Here is a 14,134-nt window from a genome sequence, read left to right as displayed (position 1 = left end):
ATTAAAAAAAAAAAAAAGGAAAATACCCTCATTCTATGTGTCTAACTATCCAGGCACCTGAAGTCCTACAGAAACACATTTTTTCTGTATTTTTCCAGGCAATTTTTATGCTCATCTGTGTAATGCTGATCCAGGGTGGGATATGGGTGCACATGGAGCAGCCTCAGCCCTGCCTGTGAACCAAGGGGGAATCCCTACATGGCTTATGTGGGGGTGGGAGCATTGCTCTGCATCCCATAAACCCATCCCGAGCATCTCCCAGGGGAAGTGGGCTGGATCTGGGCTGCAGGACATCCTGATTTCAGGGGAAATAGTCAGGAAAGAGGAGGAAGGAAAGGCTCAGGCTGGGCTGCTCCTGTCCATAGGAAGAAGACTTAGGCTGTGCAATGTGCCTGGCACCAAAATGTTTTGGGTTTTTTTGTCTCTGCTGTGGCAGTGGGGAGATGTGGGAGTGTGTGGGAAGCCTTGCCATGGATCATGGCATCTTTTTTGCTTCCCACAGCCAAAATTCCTGGGCTGTGTGCACAGGGGATGCGCTGCGAGGTTATCACGGAATCCCAGAAGGGTTTGGGTTGGAAGGGTGTGGAAGAGGTTTTACAGTGACTTCTGTGAGCCAGAGAGAAGTTTGATCAGAACATCTGTGCTTACCTCTGAAAGAATTTCCTACCAAGGTCGTTGACAGAGAAACCAAGAAAGAGAGAAGGATAAATAAGGGAAAAAATAAGAGAAACCTGCAACTGCCTATTCCAATGAGCACTTTGTTTGTCTTTCCTGACCAAGGAGTAAAGTGTGAACTCCTGAGCTTTGTAAGAGTGGAGAAAAAGCATGCATGCTAGAATAAAACCAGTTTGAAGCCTTCTGCAAATGGAGTGTGTTGTTTTGTATCATCTCCATCTCAACTACAACAGCAGGGCCCTCAAGGCCAAAGCCATCCCAGCCCATGCCAGGGCAGGGACACCTCCCAGCATCCCAGGCTGCCAGGGCACACAGCCCAGCGTGCAAGTGGCTGGCAGGAGCTAAAGGCAGCTCAGGAATTCCCCGAGAAAGGAAAAGCTGGCTTTGCTGGGAGTGAGGCCATGAGGAGCATCACCTCAGGAGGTACCACCATCCTGAGGGCATCTTATCCCTCCCAGAAAGGACTGTGAGGAATTTGGGTGGTGAGCCCTCCTGAAAGCATTGCCAAGCTACAGAATGTCTAATCCCATCTTGAAAAAACCATGTGGATGCACAGATTTTACACTTCCACTGGGTTAGTAGGTGCAGAAGAGAAGAAAATATTAGAAGTGATGAATATTAATGGCCAAAACTGTGGGTTAACCAGAAACCTTGGGCACACCTCAGGCACTGCACCTCTGCTGTTTAGGGTTAGTATTTACTACCCATTGATTTCATTTTCCTGGCTGGGGGATGGCCATGCTTTTACAGCTCATTGGTTCCATCCTCTTGGCTCATTGTTTAATTATCATCCAGTTCAGGTTCTGGTGTGGAGTATTTGTAAGTCCAGAGGGGTTGGAGTATGATGGACACGGGCTACAATGAGGGTCAGGCGGTCACTGGGCCATGCTGCACCAGCACCTCTTGGATTAAATTGCTGGATTATTTGGAGGCTCCTAATTGGGACAGGGGTGTTTAGGCTGGGAGGAAAACAGTGCCTAGTATTTAGGAAACTGAAAAAAAAAAAAAGAAAGAAATTTAGTCAACTGCTGTCTGTTCATCCCCAATAAACTTATTGGTGTCCTCCCAGCTCTGGGGGGATTTTTTCCCCCCTCTATTTTCTTTTTTTCATGAAGGTGCTCATATGAGATTCCAGCTCTGTGGCTGCAACATAATAAAATCTGGGCTACCTGTTCCTGGCCCAGCCTGGAATGTTGGGATGGCCCTGCAGGGATGCAAAGGCCAGCGAGGTCCAAATCCTCCTGGGGCTTTGGCAGGGGAAGCTGCTCTCCCAGCCAGTGCCTTGTACAGGAGAGAGAAAGCAGCACTGGATGCCAGCAGAGCATTCCCTGCTCCCACTTCCCCCAGGCTCCTTCCTCAAGGTCACCGGAGAAATCCGTGCTGGGGACCAGAATAGACTGGCAGCTCGTGACTTGGAGGCTCTGGGTGAAAAAGCCTCCCCTTGCCAGCCCTGGCACCCACCTCTGTGGAGAATAAACCTGGTCAAAGCAGATTTGGGGATGTTAAACCAGAGCTGGAACACTCCACACTCTGTGTGGAGGCTGCAAGAAAATTTTGGGACCTTCCTGAGCCAACATCTCCGTGCTGCCAGAGCCACCTGAGGTTCCCCTGCGTGTCCCCAGCATGGCTGTGGTGACAGCCATCTCTGGCCCTGCAGCCCCAAAAACTCCCCGCTGTGTCCATGAGGGATGGGGATTGCTGAGCCAAGGGGTTCCTGGTGAAGGACACCCCAGCACTGGGAGTTCATTTGAGGCCATCCTAGGTGGTCTTCCCTGTTTTCTCCTTCTTTTCCCCTTTGTCTCAAGGCTGCCATTCCCACCTGGCTGTCCCCAACCTCTCTGTTGGTTTGGAGCCTCCAAACCCCCTCATTTCCCCCTCTGCTTTTACCACTTGTCGCTGTTTTGCTCCACCAGCCTTTCTGTGCCCATTTTCCCATCTGGAACCGACTGAGCCACTCCCCCCAGCTCTGCTCTGGGATGAGGAACACCCTGGTCATCCCTGGGGTCCTGGGCCAGTGCAGGAGGAGGTTTGGGGATGCAGGGAGCGGCACAGACAGGGATCATTGACCTCAGAATTAGGCCTGGGTCACATTCCCAGAGCCCTGACTCCTCTCCTCTCCTCTCCTCTCCTCTCCTCTCCTCTCCTCTCCTCTCCTCTCCTCTCCTCTCCTCTCCTCTCCTCTCCTCTCCTCTCCTCTCCTCTCCTCTCCTCTCCTCTCCTCTCCTCTCCTCTCCTCTCCTCTCCTCTCCTCTCCTCTCCTCTCCTCTCCTCTCCTCTCCTCTCCTCTCCTCTCCTCTCCTCTCCTCTCCTCTCCTCTCCTCTCCTCTCCTCTCCTCTCCTCTCCTCTCCTCTCCTCTCCTCTCTCTCCTCTCCTCTCCTCTCCTCTCCTCTCCTCTCCTCTCCTCTCCTCTCCTCTCCTCTCCTCTCCTCTCCTCTCCTCTCCTCTCCTCTCCTCTCCTCTCCTCTCCTCTCCTCTCCTCTCCTCTCCTCTCCTCTCCTCTCCTCTCCTCTCCTCTCCTCTCCTCTCCTCTCCTCTCCTCTCCTCTCCTCTCCTCTCCTCTCCTCTCCTCTCCTCTCCTCTCCTCTCCTCTCCTCTCCTCTCCTCTCCTCTCCTCTCCTCTCCTCTCCTCTCCTCTCCTCTCCTCTCCTCTCCTCTCCTCTCCTCTCCTCTCCTCTCCTCTCCTCTCCTCTCCTCTCCTCTCCTCTCCTCTCCTCTCCTCTCCTCTCCTCTCCTCTCCTCTCCTCTCCTCTCCTCTCCTCTCCTCTCCTCTCCTCTCCTCTCCTCTCCTCTCCTCTCCTCTCCTCTCCTCTCCTCTCCTCTCCTCTCCTCTCCTCTCCTCTCCTCTCCTCTCCTCTCCTCTCCTCTCCTCTCCTCTCCTCTCCTCTCCTCTCCTCTCCTCTCCTCTCCTCTCCTCTCCTCTCCTCTCCTCTCCTCTCCTCTCCTCTCCTCTCCTCTCCTCTCCTCTCCTCTCCTCTCCTCTCCTCTCCTCTCCTCTCCTCTCCTCTCCTCTCCTCTCCTCTCCTCTCCTCTCCTCTCCTCTCCTCTCCTCTCCTCTCCTCTCCTCTCCTCTCCTCTCCTCTCCTCTCCTCTCCTCTCCTCTCCTCTCCTCTCCTCTCCTCTCCTCTCCTCTCCTCTCCTCTCCTCTCCTCTCCTCTCCTCTCCTCTCCTCTCCTCTCCTCTCCTCTCCTCTCCTCTCCTCTCCTCTCCTCTCCTCTCCTCTCCTCTCCTCTCCTCTCCTCTCCTCTCCTCTCCTCTCCTCTCCTCTCCTCTCCTCTCCTCTCCTCTCCTCTCCTCTCCTCTCCTCTCCTCTCCTCTCCTCTCCTCTCCTCTCCTCCTTGCAAAGAGCCACCCTGTCCCCAGCACATCCCCACATTTATATTGCAGCTCTCCATGTCGGGCTGTCCCTGCCAACACACACACCCCTGTCCCTGTCCCTGTGCCTGGGGAGGGGGTCATGCCTTTAACCCCCCAAAAATACTTTTGCAGATGCTGCTGCTGCTGCTCAGCTCTCCTTTAGAAGCTGCTGCCCGGTGAAATATAAACTCATCCCGAAGCTGCATTGATTTTGTGCAGTTTTTATTGGAAATTAGATGATATTTAAGCATTTCTCTTTAACAGCTCTATATAACATGGAAAGGTCTTGTGCTACAGTTAGTTTATAGTGGCTCATCTTTGTCAGATGTAAATAATTCAATTAATCTACCCCCCCCCCAAACTCTTTCCAGTTATAACTGCACAATTTTTCTCCCCCTCCCCCTCTTTTTTCCCCATAAATTACAGGAATAATAAAAAAAAAAGCTCTTAGCTCAAGCAAAAATGCAAGGGCTCTCTTCTCCCCACCTCCCAGCTGAAGAGCTGCTAATTATCCCCTGGGAATTCAGTCCTGGGGCACATCCTCTTTGAAAGGTGGAGCCCTCCCAGTTATTCCCCCCCTGAGTTATGTGCTCATGGAATGTCACCCTGTGTGCCAGGCTGGAAAAGCAGCTCGGGCTGACCCTCATCAGTGTCTCCCACCCAGTCTCGGGATAGAGAGAGGTTCCTTGTGGGGTCCATAATGTGGGATTTCCTCCTGGGATGGGAGACACCGGTCCGTGATTTGCCTCGTGTCACCCTCACCCCTCACAGACTGCCACCTAAAAATGGTTTTATAAAGGATTTAAGGCTGAGGACCAGCGCTGGGCATTTCAGCACTCAGATCCCAGCCTCTTCCCCCCGATTTATGGAATCTGAAGCAGATTCACCCCATTCCCCAGGCGGAATTCCAGCACTGCCATTACTGCTGGAGGTGCAAACGGAGGAGCTGGTGGCCACCACGAGCTCCAACAAGCCCTTGTTGGCTTCACGCTGGTTTCATGTCATCCGAGCACAATTAGTGTTTGACACCTGCAAGTGCCAGGTAGTTGTGGAGTTATTTATGGGTCGGAGGATGTGTTTCCCAAGCACACCCTAAGTAGAAAGTTCCTGAGATAATTGCTCGCCCTCTGGGGTGCAGAAGAACAAACGCAGCCATCCCTTGTTGCCCACACGCGTTCCTGGGGATTGATTTATCCCTGGGCGCTGGACACAGCAGAGCTGGGCCTGTCACTGTTGATTAGTGGGGCCGTGGCCAGGTTCAGCAGGGCTCCCACCTCTCCTCCTTCAGGAGGGAACCACCTGGTTCCTGCCCCCATTGCTGCCCCCTCTTCCAGCACCTGTGGGGAAAGGGCTGCAAATTACAGGTTGTGCTGCGGTGGGATCATCTGTCAGCACATTGTCCCCACTGCCACCCCTGCCCTCCCAGCTAACAGGGCTGGGCAGAGCTCTGGACACAGAGCAGTGAGGGGCCAGGCTTTGGGGTGGCCCTGATGGGTGACATGTGGTGGCAGCAGTGGCATCCCAGGACTGGGATGGGTTTGCAAACATAACATGGAATGGTGGCTCAGGGCAGGACCTGCTGCAGGGTCCTGGCAGGGTCAGAAATGACGTTGTGAGGCTGGGGCAGGTTTTGGTACCGTGTGTGTCCACAGCGGTGAGGAGGAGCTGCTCCCCACGGGGGTGATGTGGGGCTTCCATCAGGCTTGGAAACGACACCAAACCCCCAAATTCCACACCGGCCTGATGCCTTTTAGCATTTCTCCCTGCCCAGCGCCCCCTCCCTCCCTGAGAAGCTTTTTGGGAGCTGAGTGGTGGCATTTAGGATGGAGATGTGAGTAATTAGAGTAATTATGGGTGTAACTCCCCAGACTTGTGCTGAGTGGTGCTAATGGCTCCTTTGCATGATTCTCATCTCCTGCTAATCTCCCAGTCCTTTCACTGCTCCAATTATTCCTAAAGAGAGGACAGGATTGCACCCAGGCCTTAACCTCTCCTCAAACTTTCACTGGGGCTTAGAGCCCCCCAGTCTTATTGGCTGACAATTTCCCTCACTGTCCAAACAGAATTTCTTGGTGGATTTTTTCGCAGGAACCTACTTTAGGGTCCTGGGTGGGTCAGAAAAGACCCTGTGAGGCTTGGACAGGTTTTGGGACCGTGTGTGCCCACACCAGTGACCCTCTGTGGGAGTCCAGGGCATCCCTCTGGCTACCCTGGGACCCTGGCAGGGGGTCAGGAACCCCCCTGGACAGAGCCCCCAGAGACACTGTCTGTGATCTCTGTCCATGGAAAAGAGTTTTCAATCTTACAGGATGAATTACAAGCTCTGAGTGTTTGATATAATTAATATAGTACGAGTACAAAAGTAAAATTTTAGGATTCTAGATGAGGGGTTCAAAGGGGACAAGATGGAGGAAATTGGGTGTGTCTTGTCCTGTTTCTCCTTCTTCATGCCCTCCATGTTTCACTGCAGTGTTGGCATTTTTCTGTTGGTTCAGGCTGGGGACACACTGTCCAACGTAGGTGACAGATATTGGCACGTTATTGTAAATCCAGCACAGGGAGTTTGTGGTATTTAATGTTTGTACCATCCCACTGAGGGCAGAGCCCCACACGCTGCCCTGCAGGACAGAGCTGCGGCAGGGCAGCAGAACATGGTAGAGATAAACAGAATAAACAACCCTGAAACCAGCACAGATGAATTATGGCTTCTGCTTTGGCAACAAAGCAAAAAGAAAATTACTTTCTACAATCTCAAAATCATCAATACCACAGATTCCAACAACCCTCCAACCCACCCTGAGGGAGAGGATAAAAGCCTTGGAGCCAGAATTCCTTGGGTTTTGTGGGTTTCTGGTGGCCAAAGCAGCACTGGAAATTCTTTTCCTTCCTGCTCACCACAGACCAGCTCTATCCTTGCAGAAGCTGTGGCCCTTCCAGGACGAGATGAGTTCCTTGAGTGTGTTTTTCCATGTTGCTGGGACCTGGCTGTCTTCTCCAGGCTCTCCTTGCTCCAGTTCCTTGTTTGCTGTTGCTCGTTTTGTGCTGCTGTGGCTGCCTTCCCCCTTCCCACATTTCCATCAATCCTGGTTGCCTTTTCCTGGTTGGGAAAACTGATTTAGGATCAATCCTAAAGCAAGGAAGCTGGAAAAGGGTGTTAGAAATGCTGGTTTGGAGCTGCCCTGGGAAGGGAACAGCTTTATTTTGGGCTTTTCTCCCCCTTTGCTTCAGTTGTGTCATTAATGATGATTTTCCTGCTAATAGGAGCAACCTGACACATCAAAACTTGTCAGGAAAAGAGGATCCAACCTGTGGGAAGCTGTGTGGTTTTGTCTGGGGATGCTCACAGGAGATTAGGGATGGGATCAGTCGTTTTCCAGAGCACTGTGGAAAGCTGGGAAGGATTTGGGGTTGGCATTTCCATCCTTGGCTTTAAGGCTGTTGGGCAGGTGGGTGCAGAGCCTGGCAGTGCCCTGCCCCAGGGGGTTTGGGGTGGGATGGGGTTCTCTCCATGCTGGCACATCCTCAGGATTTTCCTTGCTGTGCTAAGAAAAGGGATTTCAGCCCAGGGCTGTAAGAACCCCACAGGCACTGCCCAAACCCTCACAAGAACCCCAAACGATTTGGGGATTTTATGCAGCTTGTTATCTTAGGTGCAGGGTGTGTTTTTTTTGATTTTTTTTTTTTTTAATTTGAAATCCCAGCACGAAATAATCCTCTTTTTCTGGTCAGAATAGAAATGGCTTGATGCCACGAGGCAGAAAAAAAAAAAAAAAATAAAAGGCAGCTCTACCCAGTGCTGTGCTGATTTGCAAGGCTAGTGAGAGACTACAGAAGGCGTTTTCAAATAGACTCTGATATTTTCAGTGCTTGAAGAGGGCCCGACTACATGACACCTTTTTTGAAGCCCTGATTTACAATGGCCCCAGGCTGAGTGCATTATAATTTGCTGCGAGAAGTTCCAAAGTCGCAGTACTTTCAATAATGAGGAGAGAAACCCTAATACCAGAAGACTTTTCCCTTTCGGGTTTTTTTTTTTTTTTTGGCATTGTGTTTAATGAAAAGCTAAAAATGTGCTAATTTGTAAGTCCTGTTGTGGTAGTGGCATCGGAGGCTTTTGAAATGCGTTACTGACTTGGGGAGTATTAAGGAAAAATGACATTTTGCTACTAGCAGAAAAGTCAATTATAATGTTTCCACACTTTAGAAAATTGCTGATGCAGGATGGGAGTTAATAGAACAGTCAGCTTCACTTTGTGTTACCGGATTTGGGGGGTTTTGCTGAGAAACGAAGGCTTGTTTTTTAATTCCGATGGCAGCTTCAATCCCGGGCTGCCACAGGTGCTGCGGGGCTGGGACCCGTCCCAGGGAGGCTGTGATGTGTTGGTGTTCCAGCTGCACCTGCACAGCAGCAGGGAGAGCAGCATCCAGAAAGGCTCCGTGGTTTGCAGTCCCTTTGGTCCGTCCCTGAGCCTGCAAAAGAGTCCTCAGCACTTATTTTGAAAGTTTACAGCCAGAAACGGGGGAAGAGCTGTCCTTCCCAGCTGTGCTCTAGATGGAGACTTTCCCCCACATCTTCTGGAGAAGAAACAGCAGAAAACTTTGTGAGCTTTTGGGGAAGGGAGGGTGGGAGCTCTGTTAAATCAGAGTTTTAGTGCTGCTGCTAAAGCCCCAGGGCTGGAGCTGTCAGCAGGCAGGGATGGCCCCAACAATCCCATCTCTGCTTTGGTGCAGCTGAGGAGGCAGAGCAGCTCATGGCATCTATTTCCATCCCCTGCCATGGGCAGGGACACCTTCCACTGTCCCAGGTGCTCCAAGCCCCATCCAGCCTGGCCTTGGGCACTGCCAGGGGTGGGGCAGCCGCAGTTGCTTTGGGAATTCTATTCCAGGGCCTCTCCAGCCTCCCAGGGAACAATTCCTCCCCAATACCCAGCCAACCCTGCCCTCTGGCAGTGGGAGCCATTCCCTGTGTCCTGTCCTACTCCAAGCATGGCCTCGGGGTCCGATCTTAAAGCACATTAAAATCCAAAGGGCAGGGAAATGCCGAGACTTTATTTCTTCTGCTCCCCCTTCCAGGTGTTCCAAAGAGGGGTTCCTGCTCGGTGTGGTTCAAATTGGAGGATGGGGGAGTGAGCACGAAGACTTTTATAAAAGTCATGTCATATGTAGTTCTCCTGGCTTTGCAGGAAGCAATTAAGCCAATTAATTTATTGGTAAATTATCTGATGATGAAGTACAAAATAACTGCAATGAAATGCTGACATTCACATTAATACCAAATTAGTTACTGTATTATGACTGTTCTTACAATGAATGCCCAGTAATTTAATAATAATGGGACATTTAAATAATTCAGCTGATAATTCTCTAGATCACTTCCATATATAAATGAGCATGACAGCTTCTTCTCTCAAGCTTGCTGCTGCTGGATTGCCTTCTACCTCCACACCAGGAGGCAGAGCAGCCTGGCCCCCTCTTTGCTGTCCCTCAGAGCTCCCCTTTGGCTGGGTGGAGGAGGCAGGATTGTCCTCCTCCATCACATTGTGGGAATGTGGAAAGCAGAGTGCAGCTGTGCTGGGCTTAGCAAAGCCACAACCTTCTTTCCATGAACGATCTCTGGGTGGGGATGCTGGAGGAGCATCTCCAGAGGTGTTCCTGTGGGAGCCTCCCAGTGGGAAGGGAGTTGGAGATCCAGCCAGGGCCACTTCACTGAAAAACTCAGCCAATGACACTGAAATGACTCTGTGTGTTGGCTCTGCTTGATGCAGCTGCTTCACTCATTTTTCAAGTAGCTGCCCTCTCTGTAATAATAATTATAAACAGCATTAAAATTGCTCCTCGTTCTTCCCTCCCTGTCCTCTCAAGAAGGGGAGAGGAGAGCAAGGGCTTGGCAGCCCCCCAGGGCAGAGCTTTTCTGTTTTATGGGATGCTTTGGGTTGAAGGCACCCTAAATCTCATCCAGTTCCACCCTATGCCATGGGCAGGGACACCTTCCAGAATCTCATGTTCTTCCCAGCCCTGTCCAACCTGGTCTGGGACACTTCACCATCACTTTGTCACCTCCTGCACCCATGGAGCTGTTTGTTAAACCAGCTGTGGCTTCCAGATCCTCACAGAAAGAAAGAAATGCAAGCAGCCACCAGCACAAGCTGCACCTAAAGGAGAAATTGCCTGTTTTATTTGCTTTTGGGCTTTTTTTTTTTTATTTTTTTTTTTTGTTGTTGTTTTCTTTGAGGGTTTTTTTGGGGAGGGGTTTGGTTTTTTTGGAGGGAGGTTTTTTTTTTGGGGGGGGGTTGGTTTTGGTTTTGTGGGGGTTTTGTTTGTTTGGTTTTTTTCCCCACGAATTGGTGCCTATTGGGTGAAACCTGCAGGACTGTGGAAGTTCAGCATCCCCCCTGCACTGGGGTGGGCACTGTGCCCTGGAGATGGATGTTGCCAGTCAGCTGCTTTTCCTTTGCTGTGGAGATTGCAGCGAGGCTGCTGAAATATGAGTTAATGGGCTTGCTTACATCCTGCTGAAATGTGGTCCTTTCATCACACCACGCCGTGCTGTCAGACCGGTGTGGAGAGGAGGGCTCTGCTGTCGGCAAGATTGAGGGCAGAATTACCCAAATTAGTTTCCTTGTGCATGAGAGCAGAGATGAGGGGTTTTTAAACACAGCCCTGTCAGCTTTTTGGAGAGCCTGGCTCTTCTCCCCAAGGATGAAGTTAGAAGTGCCCTATTTGATAAAGCTGGGGTGTGCTGCTGAGTTTTTGGGCACCCACAGCCTGCTCCAGAGAATAAGGGATGGAAAACTGACATTTGTAGTTGCATGTTGCAATGGATTGAACCCAGGGGCTGGTAGCCCCTAGTGTGGGTCTTGTGGAGATTCCAGCAGCTGGATTTTTGCTGGGGGAAGGGCTGGTGTCCATCAGAAATGTCCTGAGGGGTTGCACAGGGAGATGGAACAAGAATTTCCTCTGTTATTGCTTGGATTTCCTTGGTGGGGCTGGAGGTGCAGCCTGGAGGTTGAAATCGTGGGGAGCCCTGTACCAGACTGTAAAACATAGCTAGAAAAGACCACAGAAATCCCAAACTGGGGCGGCTCTAGCCCAGGTGCTGGAACAGCCTACAGGGAGAAAATTCCCTTTATTAGCCAGACCCATCCAGTTCCCTCCACCGTGCACAGTGCTCAAATAATTGTCTGTGCAGTTTGTTAACCCAGGAATCCTCCCAGGCTTTTTTCCTCAGGCATTCCTGTTCCCAGGAGTGCCTTTTTCCATTTGGTTGCCTCTTAGGAGCAGGAGGGGCTCAATCCCATCCCCTTCCCAGCAGTGCTGCCCAGCTTGCACCTCCCAGGCTTTGATGCAGGCACAGAGAGGTTCCTCAGCTCCCCGGGGATGCTGGGCTCTGTATTTCCAGGTCCACACAGGAACTCTGTGGCCAGAGGGAAAAACAGGTGTTTGTGGCTCTTACTTAGAGAAGATCTTGGTGAATGTGATCCTGTGCCTGACATGAAGGTGGTGCTGCCTCCATCAGTGTCCGGTAGGGTGTCCCAAAGCTCTGGCGTGTCCTTATAAATCCTTTGCCCTCAAAATTGCTGATGTGTAAGTAAACAAGGTGCATTAAGCAACAAACACGTTGCTGTTTGTGTAAACAAGTTAATTAGGCATTATTTTCTATGTCAAAATAGATTAAAACTAGATTTTGCTGGATATCCACCCAAATTACCACCTGGCTGCTTGGCTTCTTTCTGCTGATCCCCACATATATGAATTTGTCTGTGCTAAGGCCTCAAAAGGTGCAAGTGCTGTTCCTCCTGCAGCTGTGTAAATATTCAGCTTGTGGTGGATTGCACGAAGTGCCTCCTAATCCATCCCAATTAAAAAGCAGTCTTTAGAGCTGTAATAGTTTTATTGAGGACTGTAACGCTTTAGACCCACAGATATATAAAGCACTTAGTTTTATAAAGCATATAGGATATTAAAGTAATGAAAGACTTTAAAGTGACATCAATTTTTAAGTAGAGTTACTTGCTGAAATAAATGAGTATGGCCTAAAAGTTGATGGCATGTTACAGGCCTGAGTAATGAACCCTTCTGCCCCCTAAAATCTCTTAGAATAAATAATGCTTGAGCAAGTCAGTGGTCATTAACTCTTTATCCTCTGAGAGCTACATGTTACATCTCATCTGATTTTCTTTTTAAATTCTTTTAACTTTTAAAAATTCATTTGGAGAGGAATTCTCTTCCCTGGAATACCTATAACATTAATCTGACATGCCTTCACAGAGAAATAGAATTGTGACTGGTATGGCCAGGTGAAAAATCCTCGAGGAAGTTACTTTTTCCCTTTCCCTTTTCCTTTCTTTCCTTTTTCTTTTTCTTCTTCCTTTGCTGCCTGTGCTGTGCTCCATGCTTTCCCCAGCGGGGTCTTGGCATACCAGGCCTGGAGAACCAAAAAGCATTTAATAAAATTTTAAAAAAAACAACAAAACAGGGCAAGTCAGACTACTTAAACATTTTACTACTATAACAGAGCATTCCTTTAAAAACCCAAACCTCTTAAAATCCAGGCTGGCTGGTGGAGAAGCCAAAATGAAACCCTCAGATCTCTTGAGAACATTATTATCCCAAGAAGTGCAGCAATTGATCGAGCTGAGTCTCATTAACAGCAATACTTAGCTGGGCCATTTGTGTTGCTATAGTTATGGAAATGTTAAATTCCACGATCAACCCTATTTCCAGAGAATATAGCTCTTGTCAGAGCTCCCTCTGCTCCAGACTTGGCAACAGACAAATCATCCCCTTCTCGTGCCTCTGCAAATCGATGCAGACAGCTTTGATTTCCATGAGGGAGCTTAGGAAGCAAAACAAACCCCCAACATTAAGAACCTGTTTATTGCTTTCAGATGCCTGTTCACAGGCCTGTGACTTGTAAATGATTCTGGTGCGCTTGCTCTGCAGACTTGCCCAGCTCCTGGCTGTGGTGTCAGGGAGGCAGCTCGAGGCTGTGTGAGAGTAATGGGAAGTGAAGGACAAGGGGAGGCTTTAAAATCAGCACTGGGTGGGAATTACTCCTTCCCTGTGTGTACAAGAACCTCACTCTGCAAAGTCCTGCCTGAACCAGAGATGCAGATTCTGCCAGGCATTGATAAAATACCTTCCTTCCTGACCTCGGGCTGCTATTTAATGCCACATCTCTGCCCATGTCATCTCCAAGCTCCCTCTCAATGTAGCATCCTGCAAAATCTGCCTTTTCCATCTGCTCCACCCCAAATCCTGCTCCCAGCTTGAGCCTGTTAAGGCATCCCTGAAGAATTTGCCTTGTTCGGTTGCCCAGCGTGCGTTACAGGAAGAGAAGCTTGGAGAAGAGGTACTGGAGAGGTATAGGGAAGGAAAACTCAGCATGTTTCTCTTCTGACCCCAGATGGTCCTTCTTGGTGTCACCTTTTCAAGATGGGATCAAACGTCCAGCTGGCTCCTGGACACTGCAATTCTGCTTTAATTATCTGAACTAGCTGAGCACCCCACCTTCAAAAACCTTGATAAAAGCATCCTCCAGCCTCCTGTGTGCCCACATCTAGTCAGGGCGTGGATGGTGGTGGGCAGGAACCCCGTGGCTCTCAGTGAAATTTAATTTTCTGCCTTAGTCGCAGGCCAAACTGTTCCTGCTTTTGGGAGAACCACAGAGCTGGGATGTGTTCCTGTTTCTGGCTCTTCCCACGAGAGAGATGAGGTGGTGATTGTGAGTTTGGGCTCCAGCAGGAATTGCTTTTCCCTGGCAGGAGCTGAGGGGAGCCAGGATGTCTCTGGCCCTGGATGGGACTCCACGAGGCCACAGAGATTTTATTTCCCCCTCAGTTTTGTGTTCTGGGTGTAACATCCTCCAGACCTTAAATGGGAGGTGGAGAGAGTAGGAAAACCTTGCCAAGAGCTTTCTAGGAGCTTGGTGGGGTGAAAGAGCTGTTTGGTGGGGTGATCATCTCCCTGCCAGCTCTGGGTCACTGGCAAAGGACTCAAGGCATTTGGCAGGAGAAGCCAAGAGACCTGGGATGTCTCTTTTTATTCTCTTCCCAATTATTTGTGCAAATATTTCAGTGCACAACAGTAACTTTGTCTCTTTAA

At 50.0% G+C, this 14,134-nt stretch overlaps 1 protein-coding gene across 2 annotated transcripts in view; it reads right to left on the bottom strand.

The window, feature by feature from the left end:
* Window positions 1-11,902: 11,902 nt before the first annotated feature.
* The window catches only part of IQCA1 (IQ motif containing with AAA domain 1), a 100,275-nt gene continuing 98,043 nt past the window's right edge, over window positions 11,903-14,134 (bottom strand). For both annotated transcript variants that reach the window (XM_030277045.4, XM_030277046.4), the window contains one exon: window positions 11,903-12,455. In XM_030277045.4, the coding sequence (XP_030132905.4) occupies window positions 12,348-12,455 (108 nt within the window). In that variant the 3' untranslated portion in view covers window positions 11,903-12,347. The remainder of the gene's footprint in view (window positions 12,456-14,134) is intronic.

Source organism: Taeniopygia guttata, chromosome 7 (genome assembly GCF_048771995.1).
Source record: "Taeniopygia guttata chromosome 7, bTaeGut7.mat, whole genome shotgun sequence".
Taxonomy (NCBI): domain Eukaryota; kingdom Metazoa; phylum Chordata; class Aves; order Passeriformes; family Estrildidae; genus Taeniopygia; species Taeniopygia guttata.
Note: the sequence above shows the minus strand (reverse complement) of the source record. Positions and strands in the feature narration are given on the sequence as shown.